Source organism: Phyllopteryx taeniolatus, chromosome 3, assembly GCF_024500385.1.
Source record: "Phyllopteryx taeniolatus isolate TA_2022b chromosome 3, UOR_Ptae_1.2, whole genome shotgun sequence".
NCBI lineage: Eukaryota > Metazoa > Chordata > Actinopteri > Syngnathiformes > Syngnathidae > Phyllopteryx > Phyllopteryx taeniolatus.
The window spans coordinates 22042244-22058709 of record NC_084504.1 but is presented as its reverse complement, the minus strand read 5'-3'; the positions used below and the strand labels follow the sequence as shown (position 1 = coordinate 22058709).

The 16466-nt window shown below is 40.8% G+C and overlaps 2 protein-coding genes across 7 annotated transcripts in view; one reads left to right on the top strand and one right to left on the bottom strand.

Moving 5' to 3' along the window:
- Positions 1-9164, top strand: part of gpat2 (glycerol-3-phosphate acyltransferase 2, mitochondrial) — a 90932-nt gene extending 81768 nt beyond the window's left edge. For all 5 annotated transcript variants that reach the window (XM_061767626.1, XM_061767624.1, XM_061767625.1 and 2 more), the window contains 4 exons: positions 4467-4587; positions 5634-5702; positions 5898-5953; positions 8596-9164. In XM_061767626.1, the coding sequence (XP_061623610.1) occupies positions 4467-4587; positions 5634-5702; positions 5898-5953; positions 8596-8712 (363 nt within the window). In that variant the 3' untranslated portion in view covers positions 8713-9164. The remainder of the gene's footprint in view (positions 1-4466; positions 4588-5633; positions 5703-5897; positions 5954-8595) is intronic.
- fahd2a (fumarylacetoacetate hydrolase domain containing 2A) lies at positions 8199-16412 on the bottom strand. Of its 2 annotated transcripts, none has more exons than XM_061767629.1 (8): positions 16188-16412; positions 15329-15585; positions 15025-15241; positions 11867-11926; positions 11630-11792; positions 11174-11282; positions 10313-10400; positions 8199-10116 (listed from the first exon to the last, which is right to left on the bottom strand). In XM_061767629.1, the coding sequence occupies exons 2-8, from the start codon at positions 15583-15585 to the stop codon at positions 10054-10056; spliced, it is 957 nt and encodes a 318-aa protein (XP_061623613.1). In that variant the 5' UTR covers positions 16188-16412; the 3' UTR covers positions 8199-10053. The 2 variants fall into 2 exon arrangements, with proteins under 2 accessions (XP_061623613.1, XP_061623614.1); XM_061767630.1 differs by having other exon boundaries at positions 16074-16196.
- Between the last annotated feature and the right edge of the window lie 54 nt (positions 16413-16466).

The window sequence follows — 16466 nt, the reverse complement described above, 5'->3', positions numbered from 1 at the left end:
CTTATCCTCACTAGGGTCGCGGGCTGCTGGAGCCCATCCCAGCTATCCTCGGGCGGGAGGCGGGGTACACCCTGAACCGGTTGCCAACCAATCGCAGGGCACATAGAAACAAACAACCATTTGCACTCACGTTCACACCTATGGGCAATTTAGAGTCTTCAATTAACCTACCCTGCATGTTTTTGGGATGTGGGAGGAAACCGGAGTGCCTGGAGAAAACCCACGCAGGCACGGGGAGAACATGCAAACTCTACACAGGCGGGGCCGGGATTTGAACCCCAGTCCCCAGAATTGTGAGGCAGATGTGCTAACCAGTCGTCCACCGTGCTGGCTCAGAAAAATACACCTGAATGAAGTTATTATGGAAGAAGAAGAGCTGTTATCCCCTTGCCCTTTCTCCCCTAAATTAAAGTTATCTCCCCGAAATTAAAGTTATCACAGTTATCATGTTTGTATAGTGTGTTATTTCTTTATACTGTTGTAGTGATTCTCTTATTTCTATGTTGTAGTTTATTTTTAATCATGCACTGATAAAAAATATATAAATATAACTTAATTTTGGACCTGGAACAAATTAATTGCATTACCAGTCATTTCAATGGAAATGAATGAAATGAAATGAAACATTCAGTTTACGAACGTTTTGGGTTACAAATGGGGTCACAGAACAAATTAAATTGGTAAACCAAGGTAACACTGGAGAACAATTTGAAAAAAAAAATCTGTTGCTTTAGATTTTTATGCTGATTAAAACTAAAATTGACATGCTGATTGCAAAATTGCAGTCAGTTTTTTTTCCATAGCTTACCCTCCAGATAAGCAATTCCATTGATTAGCTGTAGTATGACTTGCCATCTGATTACGATTGGACTCATCTACAGCTCCGTGGCAACTTGTTTGTGCAATTGAGACAGTGCAGTGAGAGGTGTGTGCAGCTCCCAATAGGTCAGTACTATCAATATCTGCAAACAGAAATCTAGCATAGTAGGAATGAAGAGGATTTGTGCTGGCTTTTCTCTTAACCTTGTACAGGAAGTCCTCGAGTTACGACGCATTCGACCTACGACGTTTCGACTTTACGATTGCCCGTGCCTCGTCCGCCATTTTGTCCCCAGCACCATAGTGTTTCTGCTTAGCTAGTGCATAGTGCTTGTCTGTGTTTGTGCGCTGGGAGTATCTTTGCCCTTTTCGTCCTCCTTTTTTCACACTCTGAGCAGTAATGGTGAGTACAGAATCTTATTTTTTTATTTTAATGTATTTTAGTTTCTTTAAACGAATTGTTAACCTTTCCTGCTACGGTCATCTGACCGTGGTCGCGAGACACCTTCTTCAGGTCCGAGGTTGTCCTCCTCGGGGTTAACTCCCTTCTCTCGTTGCACAGCTGAACTGGGTGGCGGCAACAATAAAGGCACGAAGCACCGATTTGCGACTTTAATGGCTTTATTAACTCCTGCACGTCAACGGGTCCTCCGCTATTCGCTACTCTTCCCCGGTCGCCGTCACTACACTTCCCACTGTACACACTCGCACTGGCGCGAACTCCTTCCTCCTTCACAGTCCCGCCGGACGACGCCTGCGCAGTCCCGTCTCACTCACACATCGACGCACATGCCCACACACACTGCGCTTGCTGTCACAATCACGTGGGACAATACCCGTAACAGAACTATTTCAACGTAAATTTCGACTTTAACGGTGAAATCCGACTTAGGCGGAAATTCGGGTTACGTCGCCAGCGTAGGAACGGAACTCGTTCGTAAATCGAGGACTTCCTGTAATCATGGGCATACCGTTGTAAGTTCATTTTATGCCGTTTTTTTTAGTTTTCAAAGCTTGTAAGTATTCCATCTTAGTGTTTTATTTTAAATAGTTATATATTTACTTTGTTCCACTTTGTTCTCACTTTATTCAAAAACGTGATGTGATAGAGAGAAACAGATCTGTTTTGGATTCCTCACACAAAAATGTGTTAAAAACAGCTGTCAGACCTAACTCAACAAAAATTGTGTTGCCCAGTGTAATAATACTACATAATGATAACACTTTTACTACTACTTTATCAATGTACAGTCTTGTTGTATGTGATCTGTTGTGGTGTACAACTGTACTGCAGCATACTGAAACATGTCTATTTTTATTGAGGCGTGAGTGGAGGGGAATATTAGAAACCCCTTTGAGTGTAGTTCTGTTCAGGTGTGCCTAATAAAGAGTCTGGTGTGTGAATTTGACTTTGTATTAGCAATTTTAATATACATTTTCTAGACTTTACACGATCAGGAATTTTGGGGCCGATCACCGATCAGCAAGTTTAAAAAAATGATGACCGATCACATGGATTGAGCAATGTGTCTATTTACATGACTTGTTCAAAATTGCTCAAAAAATTACATTTGCAATAAATATATCTTTGTTCATCTATTTACACCAGTGAGGGATAGTGATAGACGGAACAAATAAATGCTCTTCTACTAGATGGCAGGAAGTACATACAGTAAGTAATTAATCTATCCACTCTTTCTGACATTTTTATAGTGATAGACAGAACAAATAAATGCTCTTCTACTAGATGGCAGGAAGTACATACAGTAATTAATTTGTCCACTCTTTCTGACATTTTTTGTTTATTGGTGTGCCGTGAGCTTTTTTAATTGTAAAGTATGTGCCTTAACTCCATAAAGGTTGGAAATCACTGCTGTAGTCAGGTCATGTATTCTAATCAGTCAGGTCAAACAAACATTACAACATGATATAAATAATGGGTGCTAACTTACTGTAATTAAATTACTTTATTGTAATTACATCACACACACCGGAACTTTAGCGTATGATTCGACAGAACGCCGGTACAACCGTTAGTGCTAGCACTAGCTTGCTAGGCTACATAACGTTTTGTTGCCTGCTTGCGAGCCGTATTTTATTAAAAGTACGGGAACATACCTCAAGCAATCCTTGAATTAAAGTCCTCTCCCGAGCACCGGTGACCACCAACACACGTTTTTCCCCGTTTAGTTCTTATAATACACACGACGCGATCAATTGTTGTTGTCGTGGCCGTGGTAACGAGTGTATCCGGTCGCGTTTGAATTGACAAGATAAAGCCCAGTGATCGTAAAAAACGGGATGCAGTGGTATCGGAATACAAGATTTTATTACAGTAGTCTGACATAGTGTAATCGTGAAAGACCAAGTGTGTCTTGTAGTCTGATCCATGCATTACGTGTTGTTTGTGTCAGACGTGTTGTCTGTCCCACACTGCCGACGTTTTTATTAAAAAATAACTTTAATGGCGGTCAGATATTTACAGTACTATGTCAAAAGACACGCGATTTAGGCTATTTTGGATTCAAATATACCGTACACAACGGCGACGCGGAGTAAATGTCTCGTGGAGCCGATCAGCATAAAATGCTAATTATCGGCCGATACTGATCAGGCTGGTAAGATCGGTGTAAAGTCTAACATTTTCCTACAATGAGTCTGTATGTCTATATGTACTGCTGACTTTGCAGCATGCCGCCATATTGAAAGCATCTACTGTATCCTCTAAAGGCAATAACAATGCCTTCATGGTTTTGTATGATTATAAGAACCAATGCAAATAATGACATTTTGTAGAACTAGCTTCACAATCCATTTTAAACCCTTCCATTTTCTATATATATTACATCATGAAACAATTCATACAGGCCTTCCATACTTTAATATAGTAAATTTGGAATGCATGAATGCCCAGAAGAACACCTCCTACTAATAACCCCCAAAATAGGTAATACCATTAAGGTAATAGACTTTGCTGGCAGAGCGATTGGTTGATAGGACTGTAGAGCACAGGAAGTGTTATGAACAGTATGTCCTTGCAAAATTTAAATCTGTAAAAAAAGAAAAAAATATCTGGATTAGCTTGGATTAAGATTTAAGGATGTGGAATATGTTTATTTTAAACAGGTTCAGATGGCATTTTCACCATTTTAGGGGGGAAAATAGAGATTCTCATGAAAGGAAAAATGTCAAAATATATGCCCCCTTCCTTTGAATTTCTGACCTTTACAAAGGAAAACTCACTGGAGTATTCAAGGCAATAACTGATGTAAATGTCATAGTACCTTGCTTCCTTATTGTTGTTCACTCAGATGCGAACCTTAGTATGAAAGTAGCGGACGAGCATGGATACGTCATCTGGGGGCCTTGAATGTTTTTATGAACTTTCATAACAATCCATAGCACAGTTGCAGAGTTATTTTAGTCTGAGGGAAAAGAATAAGCCAACGGGCTGCTGGACAAAATGACAAAAAAACAAAATTAAGAGACCTATTCTGCTGTATTTCTGTGTGGCTAGACAGGCCATCTGACAGTGACATTTCACAGGGAGTTCAGCCGAGCAGAAAATGTTCTTTCCTTAGTGAACTCTTCCAATCATCCTCCCGTTGACGTTCCTATCAACCTCTTTCTTGACCCCTCATTTCTAGATAAGCCAGCCAAATCACTGTCCCGACATGCTCTTCTTCCTCTGTAACATGCTGGCCGGACGTCTGAGGGTTCTCTGCTGGACTACCACATTCCTGGACCACCTACACACTCCTCTGCCAGGTTAATGTCTTGGTTTGACTTCACCGTTCCAGAGAAATGAAAGCAAAGTAACAGCTTCTCTCACCATACTACGTATTGATATGTCTTTTTTTAGTCATATACTGTATAAGTCATAACTATACATTATACAGTGGATTCTCAAAGTTTGAACCCTTTTACATTTGTAGAACTGACCAAAATGTTGGAGGGAAAAATGCCGCAAGTGTGTTTTCTGTTTTTCCTTTACTTGTTTGTTTTTTTAGGGTTAGGGTTCAAGCTGTTTAATGCCACTCCCAGTTGGAATGTATTGTCACACTAAACATAAAATGATGAGAATTCCACATTATGTATTCAAAACACAATGCAAAATGCCATAGGCTAACGAATAGCATCGGTGCCATATGTTCTAACTCTTTGAGAAAACTAATATTTGAACACAAATGGTACACTATAGACAGACAGTAAAACAATACTCATAGGCATATATTCTTTATCATTTGTGAAAAAGGACTAATATTACTGCATCTTACTGTGTCAGTTGTGAAACTCTTCCTCGTCCGCGTCTCTGTATATTGTCACCACCATATGGAGCAGCACAATGTCCATTGTATTGAAGCAAAACGGGGGAAAAACCGTTTAATTCTTTGCATTCTGTTAAAATGTCATTCTTGTATGTTTTTTATGAAGTACAATATGGAGTGTTGCTTTTTCTTATTAAAAAACACATTACAATTTTTTGGAACATATTAATGATATTTACATTTATTTCAAGTGTTTCGGGTTACGAACGTGGTCACGGAACAAATTAAACTTGTATATCAAGGCACCACTGTAATACTGAGGTATGATAATTTGACTCAAGATCAGATTCATTTGATGTGTGTTATTTACGATGGGAACAAATCGCAGGTCTGTCAGCTCTGCAAAGCGAATTTTGTTCAAACTTTGAGGTTCCACTGTGTTAGCATATCTTCTGGCATTTGGGGATTATATTATATATCTGATATTATAGTGAACACCAAATGACCTGTCCAGACAAGCGGAATAACCTCCCTTCTCTCCGGCAGAAGCCCATTTTGTGCCTCAGCTGTGCTTTCATCTGTGTGAAACAGCAAATAAGAAGAAACAGTACTACGGTGAGCAAATGTCCATCAAAAAACACACACCTCCGCACATACAGAGACAAAATCCTAACTGCCTAATTGAAACCACTCAATGTAAAAAAACGGTTGGAATAATGGCTTTGTTCCATTATTCCGACCAGTTTTTTTCTTTATTGGATATCTGTCTGTTCTTTTGAATGATGCGTGCTTTTGTGTGGTATCTCGTAGAGAGCTGCTCACAGGAGGCTGCTCACGCTGCAGTTGGAACACTAATAGACCTGGGGGTGAGTGACAGTCTTTATATATGCTTTGTGTTCAGTGAATATACATGATAAAATATATATAAGACATCACATCAAGTAACTGAACCCAACTTTTTACTGCCCTTCTGAAGTAATGTGAATATTGCGATATAAAAGTATGAAATTCAACTTTTGGACTTTTGAGCATGTTTTAGGGTTGCAAGGATGACCTTATCTGAATGAATAAAACAGAAACTTTGACAAGGCCAGATAAATGCTTGATGTTCGCAGTTTGAGATTCAGCGCAAGAAGAAAGGCCACGAGAGGTCGTCTTTTAGATAGTAATAGATACAATCTCATCTCCTCTGAACCTGCGAGGTTCAAAGACGAGCAGGGGGACTTCAATCCAACATCTCCACTCTGCAAAGAGCTGAAGTGAAATCTATTCTCCTGACGCAGGGCGCAGCTCGGCCACTCGTAGCACTCATGTAGTGCATATGTGCACATCAAAGTCTTGGAAAAACTCTCCAATCTCCAGCTTTTACGATTGACAAGTCAGGCCTTCAGCCTGTGCAGTCATCAGTCTGCTACCACTGTGCGAGGTGGGAATCACTGTAACTTTAAAAATAGAGCATCATTGACCTATATATCTGCAACTATTTCAAGAGGCAATTATTAATTCGCTTATCAGGGTCATCAGTCAGACAACTTGCTTGTTTTTTTTAAATTGGATTCTACTTTAAAGGGGACATGTTATGGAAACATATCTTTTCAATCACTTTTTGAAGTGTAGTTCGGCAGCTGGTGAAAATATATTGTATTTATTTATTTTTATGATATATTATAATATTTGTTTGGGCGCTGTCTTTATGGGGACTGGTGTATAAGGGCCATTCCACTTAATTGGTGCCAGTTCAGTTGATTCACAATAAAATTAATTGTAAAATACATTTATAATAAGCAGTGTCCTGCACAGTGATCTGATTGCATTTTAAATACATACAATTTCTAAGATTAATTTCAACTACCTTGAACACTAAAAATACCATTTGTTGCCTGTACCCTTTCCTTAAGTGTAGACTCAGCCGCATTGTCGCTTAGACAAGTTTCCTGATTTGTCTACCAACCACAGTGGGCAGGTACTTGCATAATGAGTAGCGTCTCGACATCACAACACCATCTAATTCTGATTGGCTCCTTTTGAATGCCTTTTGCCTTTCATCAGCTATTTCATACAGTCGACAAATAGATGCCATACTTAAACCAGGTCACAGACTCATTTGGACCTATCTTATACATAAAAAGTGAAAATAATGAATTTTGATGGAATGGGACCTTTAAGAAATGCTTTTTTCTTTGAGTCCTGCATGTCAAATCAATGTGAAAGTATTTTGACAATCGTTTCTTATTGTATCCCATATCATGGATACATAGTCGTGTGTGCAACTCTGTGAGTGGCACAAGGCCTCTTCTCTGCTGGAGCGATGACACTGTTCAGATTAAAAATGATATTTTAATAAAATATTAGATATTTAAAAATAGATTACAAGCGTCAGAAGACGGACTTCAGGTGGAGTATCAAAACCAGAATGTCTGATGCAGCCCTTGGATTGTAATGGATTGTGCCAGTGTACCTATTGAAGTGGCCAGTCAGGACATACTGTATCTGAATCAAAATATCACCATGTTGTTGTTACTTCCCCATTCCACCTGAAGAAATCAGAAATTTTCCACTGAACTTCATTCTTATTGTATTAAGTAGATGTTGTGCTGTTAGAAAATCATATTGGTCAAGCTGGCACACTTTTTTTTATATATATAAATTAACTGCAAGCAGACAATGCACATGCAAACAGCAAAATATGTGAGTTTTCTGTCACGGTAGACAGTGACAGTGGACAATTTTGGCTAATGTTAGCATTTTATGAGCAGATGACCTTCACTTAGCAACATGATTAGCAAGCATGATTATTTCACTATGACAGAGTAGACATGTTATACTTGACATCTAACTACACATTTTATATGATAAAAACTACAAAAAGTGTAAATATTTATTCTACAGCCATCCACTGTTCCAGCCTCCATTTAAGAACGACAAAATCCTGGTCATGATGTGACTAAAAACCTCGGAGGCTTTCTTAAAGGGGCAGTTACCCCATAATAAACGGCGGACAGAAATTTCAGGGACACATGCAAAATGTTCAGTATGATTATGAAAATAAAATATATATGATCAAAATGACTCATTAACAAATAATTTGTGGACATTAAAACCAGACCGACATCAGAATCAGAATCATCTTTATTTACCAAGTATGTCCAAAAAACACACAAGGAATTTGTCTCTGGTAGTTGGAGCTGCTCTAGTACGACAACAGACAGTCAATTGACAGAGAACACTTTGAGACATAAAGACATTGACAAAAAACAGTCACTGAGCAATAAAGGGTTAATAGTTATCTGGTAATGCCGGTACATTTGTTTTTCTTTTTTGACAATTGTGCAAAAGATGCAGACTCCTCTAGCAGTTCGAATGACTAATATTGCAATAGTCCGATGCAATGACCATTGTGCAAAGGGCGCAGAGACTTCAAGGAGTGTATGCAGTTTAAAGTGACGAGTAGCGCGATTATCGTTAAAAGTATTTACAAGTGTGCCCACCATTTTTGTTCTCGCATTAGGTCCTCATGGAGGAGCGGTGTGAAGGAGGAGTCTTCCTGGGCGTCACACCTTTGTTCCAGTTGGCAGAAAACAGGCAGAAACTGCATTGCTTCATCTCTCAGTACCTCTACAATTAATGTGATAAATAGCAGCGTTTAATGCTACTCCGTCTTTGGATGCAGCCCAAACTGCTTGGAGTAAAAATACTGTTTCGTGATCGAGAGGCTGCATGCTGAGTTGCAGACGCCTTTGGGGTTAATTGCATTGAGATTTTTCAGTTATGAGACATTGATTTAAAGTTTTTCCTCTGTAATATCATTAGCATAAAGCTGCAGGAGACGGGATTATGAGGTTGCTGTAATCAGCTGTGTGGCGCCGCCGTAGCGTGATGATGCAGAGTCCTTTCCCCCATGTTTACATTGTAACGAGGGCGCTTTTGTTTGTAGCCTAATCACATTTCTGCTCTTGGTTTCACCTACTGTTACCAAGTTTATTATTGCACGTTAATGGATGCCCGTGCTAATGAGGCCCATTTCTGTTAATTTCATTGTTATTAAACTGATCTGAGTTTTTTCATCGTATTTATAAATTCAGTAGCCTGTTTTCTCCTGCCGTTCTTCAAAGTGGGTGCCCATTTCACGAATTATACCTCGAGTCTGAGCAAAAAAACAAAAAAAAACTAAATGCAATCTGCCCCTGGCAACATCAATTCGTTTGTCAATTCAAAAGATGTAAATAATCCAGCATGAAACTCTACTGCCCTCCAGTGTTAACTTGCATGTACTACTTAATCTAAACGAGTCCATGTATTCCTGTTGGTTGTGCATTAACACTAGTATTCTCAAGTGTTAATGCACAACCAATGTACCCACATTGGAGAAATTATCATTAACTGCAAACAATCGTCTTCAAGCACAAATTTGACTCCAAGTCGCATTTGGCCATAACATGGAATTATTTCTGCAGGCACTTACTCTATTTAATAACAAGACATAAGTGTACTGGAATTTTGTATCCATTGCGTATTGTGACTAAATCACGTTTTCTTTTTAAATTAAGAAAAAAAAAAGTGGTTGCATTTGCCATAAATTGAAATTTAGCATGTATTTTATTGTCATTGGTTGTGCATTCACAGACTATTCTAGCGTGTAAATGCACAACCAATACGGTCGAGAGAATTATCTATCCTAGTCTGCAAACAAACTGTTACATCATCTTCAAACACAAATTTTACAACATGTTTCATTACTATAATGTTAATTTCTTCAATGAAATGCACACATTTTTAACTAAATTATATTTTTTAAATGTGCATACTTATTACAGAATTTCAGCATATGTACATTTCATACGAAACCATATTTTAGGTAAGTTACTTCCACCTTGTAAGAAACAAGCTTTTTTTGTTTGTTTGTTTGTTTTGCTTTTTTGATGAAGGTGCAGCTGATGATGATGATTTTGCCAGAATGTCTCCCAGTTCAAACCACTTTGTTGATGATAGAGCCCAGCTGGTCTATTTGACACTCCACCACATCTCCTTTCTGAAAGACAGAACGGTTTTATTAGAAAACCACTTTGTGAACTATTTTTGATACAGCTCTTGTCTCATTAAAATGTTGCAGGTGGTTCTAATGTGCAACTGTTTTTAAGTTGACTGTGAAGGTTGCTTTGTGTGCAGCACTGTGCACAAGATTTTCTTTTTCTTGCATCTTTTAGCGTTTTGACACAGAAAATCACCTTGAGGAAGACTGGCGGCTTTCTGAACAACCCCACGCCAGGAGGTGTCCCTGTCAGGAACACGTCTCCAGGAGTTAATGTCACAAATCTGGAAAAAAATGGAGAAAGAACAGAGGCAAGTTAAGACACATTTCAAGACAGACTGTACTACAGCTTGTAATGACTGTAGCTTTTTACAGCGATGTTATTATGCACACTACGGGAACAAGATAAAAAACATTGATTACGTTTTGTGACAGATTTTGTGATAAGCGGTACAGAAAATGGATGGATGGGTGTTTTTGTTCCATCCATCCATCCATTTTCTGAGCCGCTTCTCCTCACTAGGGTCGGGGGCGTGCTGGAGCCTATCCCAGCTGTCATCGGGCAGGAGGCGGGGTACACCCTGGACTGGTTGCCAGCCAATCGCAGGGCACATAGGAACAAACAACCATTCGCACTCACAGTCATGCCTACGGGCAATTTAGAGTCTCCAATTCATGCATGTTTTTTGGGATGTGGGAGGAAACCGGAGTGCCCGGAGAAAACCCACGCAGGCACGGGGAGAACATGCAAACTCCACACAGGCGGGGCCGGGGATTGAACCCTGATCCTCAGAACTGTGAGGCTGACGCTCTAACCAGTCGTCCACTGTGCCGCTGTTTTTGTTCCTTAATTCTTAAAATATTGCACAGATCCTTTCATGATTTTTGTTTTTTAGTATGTGGGCCATTTTATCAAATCTTGAGTCATTTTCCAGGAAAAAGTATAAATACAGGATTAAAAATTTTTTGAGAGCGTTACAACAAGCAAATGGCACTGATTTGGTGGAATGACCCATATACAATAGTGTTTTCTAGAAGGAAAAACGGGCAGTCTCACTTTGAAACCCAGGAGATCAGCGCCTCGGTCTTGAAGATCATCTGATCGGTATTGCTGCTCTGGACTGTGTCTCCATTGACAAGGCAGCGAATTCCCAAGTTGTGCGGATCTGAAGGTGATGGCATTTTGTAGTCAGTATCTATGTGTGTTTCACACTCACCAAATACTTCATTAGGTACACCTCCACAATCTAATATCCGACAAATAGCAAATATATATGTATCATATGCAGTGCACATGCAAACTAAACGTTAAATGAATACCTCTGACAGTGGCAACTAAAACTAAGCATCTTTTTGATGGTATATAAAAAAAAAAACATTTATACAGCATTTGCATTGGATCTACAACCGTACCGAATGTGTCCAGTGAGTGCATGTTTGAACCTTAATACATCCCATCAGGAGAAAAGGATGTGAGTAAACAGAGAAAGGCTGCTGCTGATGTGTGAGTCACCTCTCACAGCATCCGTGGTCACTAATGCGGGGCCGAGGGGACAAAAGCTTTCAAACGTCTTTCCCAGCAGCCACTGCTTTCCGTTGCGTTTCATCTGCCAGTCACGCGCGCTGACGTCATTGGCCACTGTGAAGCCTGCCACATAAGAGAGGGCTTCTTCCTCCTAAACAGCGAGACGCGTGGCGGCAAGCGTGAGGAGCCTTCAGCGTTGCACGACGTTGACGGGGTGATGCTCACCTTGATGTGCTTTCCTCTGCGTCCAATCACAAAAGCCAGCTCCGCTTCCCAGTCCACCTCCTTTACGCAGGAAGATAAAGCAGAGTAAGCATGTTGTCAGGATCACTTTTGAACAACTGATCTTAAGTAAGACGGCCTTCACTGACGCTATTGTACTCTTAGGCTTTTTCTCCACAGTCCAAAAGGATGCAAACGTTTTGGGTTGTTTAGCAAAGCTATAATGACCATATGTGGCAAGAATGGCACTCAGTAGAGTAGACACCAAAATGTGAAACTACTTCGACAGGTGTTGTATTTGTGTTCATTGTTTTGTCTCCATTTATGCCATACAGTAGTGACTGCCTCATAGTTCTTAGGTTCAAATCTCTTCTCCTGCCTTTTTCCCCACATACTTGCATGGATCTTCTCTGGGTACTTCCTCACACATTCCAAACACGTTAGGTTAATTGAAGACTGCATTGAAGACTGAAGTTGTCCATAAGTGTGAATAGTTGTTTATTTCCTCGTTGTTGGGCGGAAACCCCAAATGGCAAAATATTGTAAAGTTTATATTTTTTCCACAAATCAACACTATTGATCTGTCCCCATGTTGTCTGCTATTTTTATTTATTAACCAATTGTTTAAAATAGCTTGAGAACAAATCTATGAACACTCTTTCAAAGTGTCATAAAACTGCCGCTTCCTCACTACGCGGAAGCCGTGTGTTGCTTTAAGATTGAAAGTCAATGTTTTTTAGAGCTAACAAATGAAAATACTTGGGTTAGATACATTTGGGTAGGTCTGTTTTGTTAAAAAGGGATAGGTGTAATGCTTTGGTACTGAAGGAAACACATCAGCCACAAAGGTACAGTCCTCATCACCATTATTGGCACTCCTTCATTTTTTGCATAACGTATGTATTAAAAAATAAATGATAAATTTACCAAACTTATCAGAATCTCTTAATTGGAGGTGCAAAGTAATTTAACAGATTTTTACTAATCATTCCCACTTCCTGGTCCACCACACTTGCCTCTTCTATTCTTCCTTCTCTCTCATTTTCCTCATTCATCAACTCATCAAAGTATTATTTCCATCTGTCCAGCACACTACTGGCACCAGTCAACAAATTCCCATCGCTATCCTTAATCACCCTAACCTGCTACACATCCTTCCCATCTCTATCCCTCTGTTTGGCCAACCTGTAGAGATCCTTTTCTCCTTCTTTAGTGTCCAACCTGCCATACATGTCATCATATGCCTCGTTTGGCCTTTGCCACCTCTACCTTTTCCCTGTGTCTAATCTCAATGTATTCCTTTCGCCTCTCCTCGGTCCTCTCAGTGTCCCACTTCTTCTTAGCTAACCTCTTTCCTTGTATGATTTCCTGGACTGTGAGGTTCCACTGCCAAGTCTCCTTCGCTCCTTTCCTGCCAGAAGATACACCAAGTACTCTCCTGCCTGCCTCTCTGATCACCTTGGCTGCAGTGGTCCAGTCTTCTGGAAGCTCCTCCTGTCCACCGAGAGCCTGTCTCACCTCTTCCCGAAAAGCTGCACAACACTCGTCCTGTCTCAGCTTCCACCACATGGTTCTCTGCTCTGCCTTTGTCTTCCTAATCTTCCTCCCCACCACCAGAGTCATCTTACACACCACCATCATATGGTGTCTAGCCACACTCTCCCCTACCACTACCTTACAGTCGGTAACCTCCTTCAGATTACATCGTCTGCACAAGATGTAATCCACCTGCGTGCTTCTACCTCCGCTCTTGTAGGTCACGCTATGTTCCTGCGTCTTCTGGGGAAAAAAGGGTTTACCACAGCCATTTCCATCCTTTTTGCAATATCTACCACCATCTGTCCCTCTAAGTTCCTTTCCTGGATGCCGTACTTACCCATCGATTTCCTTCACCAACATGTCCATTACAATCTGCACCAATCACGACTCTCTCTCTGTCTGGGATGCTCAGAACTACTTCGTCTAGCTCTTTCCAAAATTTCTCTTTCACCTCTAGGTCACATCCTACCTGTGGGGCATAGCCGCTAATCACATTATACATAACACCCTCAATTTCAAGTTTCAGCCTCATCACTCGATTTGATACTCTTTTCACCTCTAAGACATTTTTAGCTAACTCTTCCTTTAAAACAAACCCGACTCCATTTCTCTTCCCACCTACACCATGGTAAAATAATTTAAAGCCTGCCCCTAAACTTCTAGCCTTACTGCCTTTCCACCTGGTCTCCTGGACACACAATATATCAACCTTTCTCCTAATCATCATGTCAACCAACTCCCGAGATTTTCCTGTTATAGTCCCAACATTCAAAGTCCCCACATTCAATTATAGGTTATGTGCTTTCCTCTTCTCTTTTTGCCTAAGAACCCGCTTTCCACCTCTCCTTCGTCTTCGACCCACAGTAGCTGAATTTCCACCGGCGCCCTGCAGGTTAACGTGCCGGGGGCGGACGTTGTTAACCCGGGCCACAACCAATCTGGTATGGAATTCTTTACATGAACGCTCATATTTGTTTGGCAAAGTTTTAAGCCGGATGCCCTTCCTGACGCAACCCTCTGCATTTATCCTGGCTTGGGACCGGCCTACAGTTTGCACTGGCTTGTGCCCCCCATTGGGCTGATATTACCAACTTGATCAATGCAATGCTTGGTAACTCAACCAAGATGCCGGTTTTTTTTTTTAGATCTCCTGAAAAGGACTGACTTTGGAGATGTGAGGATTCCGCCCGACAGCAACGATATGTGCCCTGCGATTGACTGACGACCAGCCCCTGGCGTGCCCCACCCCTAGCCCAAAGTCAGCAGAGATAGGCTACAGCTCACCTAATGACGACAAGCAAAAATGGATGGATGAGTCAAGTGTAAATACAGTCCCATATCTGCTCTTATGTCCAGATTCTTACCAATTTGTGAGTTTCTGCCTCTCTACAAGTTGTCTGTTATTTATTTTTGTGTAATCCTGCTGCAAGGTTAAGGTGAATTGTTTTTACTAGCCTAAGTCATAATTACACATGCAGACTGATGGAGGGGAGGAAAGAAAATATATGTATGGGGATGAATTCAGAAAAAAATGTGCACTCTAAAGTTGTGTTACAGTGCTGGAAAGGATTTGCTTTACCTTTCACTCTGAATTGTATCATTCCAAACCTGCTGCAACTGACCTGGCTCTCGGAAGGCAGAATGATGTCATCGTACGGCCCTGTGATGGCGTTGGAGAACTTGCTGAAGATGATGGGCTCTTTAGGGATCGGTGCTTTCTGTTCCAGGCAGTGGTCACGATAGTTCAGACCCACACAGACCACCTTCTCCGGAGCTAAAATGGGAGACAACAGCCTCACGTCTGAGCGCTTGAGCATGCACTGGCCAGATGACAATGCCCTGAAGGGAGGATGAAGAAGTGGTCGTGTTGAATTAACAGTTAATGTTATGTACAGAGGTCCATGACTTGATGCGTGTGTGTAATACCTCTGTGCGCACTCCAGACCCTCATCTCCCAGCTCCAGAAGCCCTTTCATCGTGGTAGGCATGGAGGGCTCAAACGCCTTCAGGTCCACCACGCCGAGGCCTTCACCCTGCTCAACTCCCACTCTGACACCTCCATCACCGTAGCGATGGAACTGCACCAGACGCATGGGCACGTTGCACAAGCCCCTCTGCTGGTTCACCGATTGTATGAAGGATAACAAACTGCGGATGCGCATGGAGCCAAGAGGAACGCTCATCTGTTGACAACAAAAGAAGTGAGACTGCTGCATGTGAAGTACATGGAATTTCCATTTGGTTCCTGATTAGAATTCATACTAAAGGTTAATTTTCTGTATCTAAAGTCAGACCTAATAATGATAATGATCAGTTTAGTGTTTTCTCAGTATGATGTGTTATAGTTCAACAATCAAGACTGCAAGCTACAACCACACTTACTTACTCCTATTATAAGGATTACAAACTCGCTAGTCATAAAAGAAAAGCACATTCGATCAGGACAATTTGTGCATCCTTTAAATCACTGATCTCATTGTGTTCTTTTGCACTCATTTCACTTTCTCACACAACCGCGTTAAAAGCAGTGGAAAGGTGGTGATCACATTGGTTGTCTTATCAGCTAGTCTGATAAGGAAACTTTCAAGCATCATTGCATAGTCATTTGTTGATGCAGCTGAAACGCAATGTAAAAAAAAAAACGTGCGTCCTCAGTAGCTATACTGCCTACCTGAAGCTCGAGCAGCGTCTGCTCTACTCTTACATGATTTCAGAGACTGATCTACAAAAGGGTCATTCAACCATCGACTGCCCTTTGCACAGTTGCTGGTTAATAAATACTCACCTCTACTCGTGCTCTCTGAACTCGAGTTCCACAACTTCCGCTTAGCTGCTGTGGCTTATTTTAACCTTCATTCGCGTGGCTCCAACTACTCCTACTCAAACATGTTGAAATAATGTATATGTAGCCACGGAAATAATCGCATGTGTCCACATAAACTAGGTATTAATAATATGTTGTTTTATGCGTTGTTGTTTTTTTAAATTTAAAAACAATTCCAGTCAGGCAGTTCCAAGCACCATTCATGGTCAACGGAATATTTCAAGATCTTCTAAAATCAGC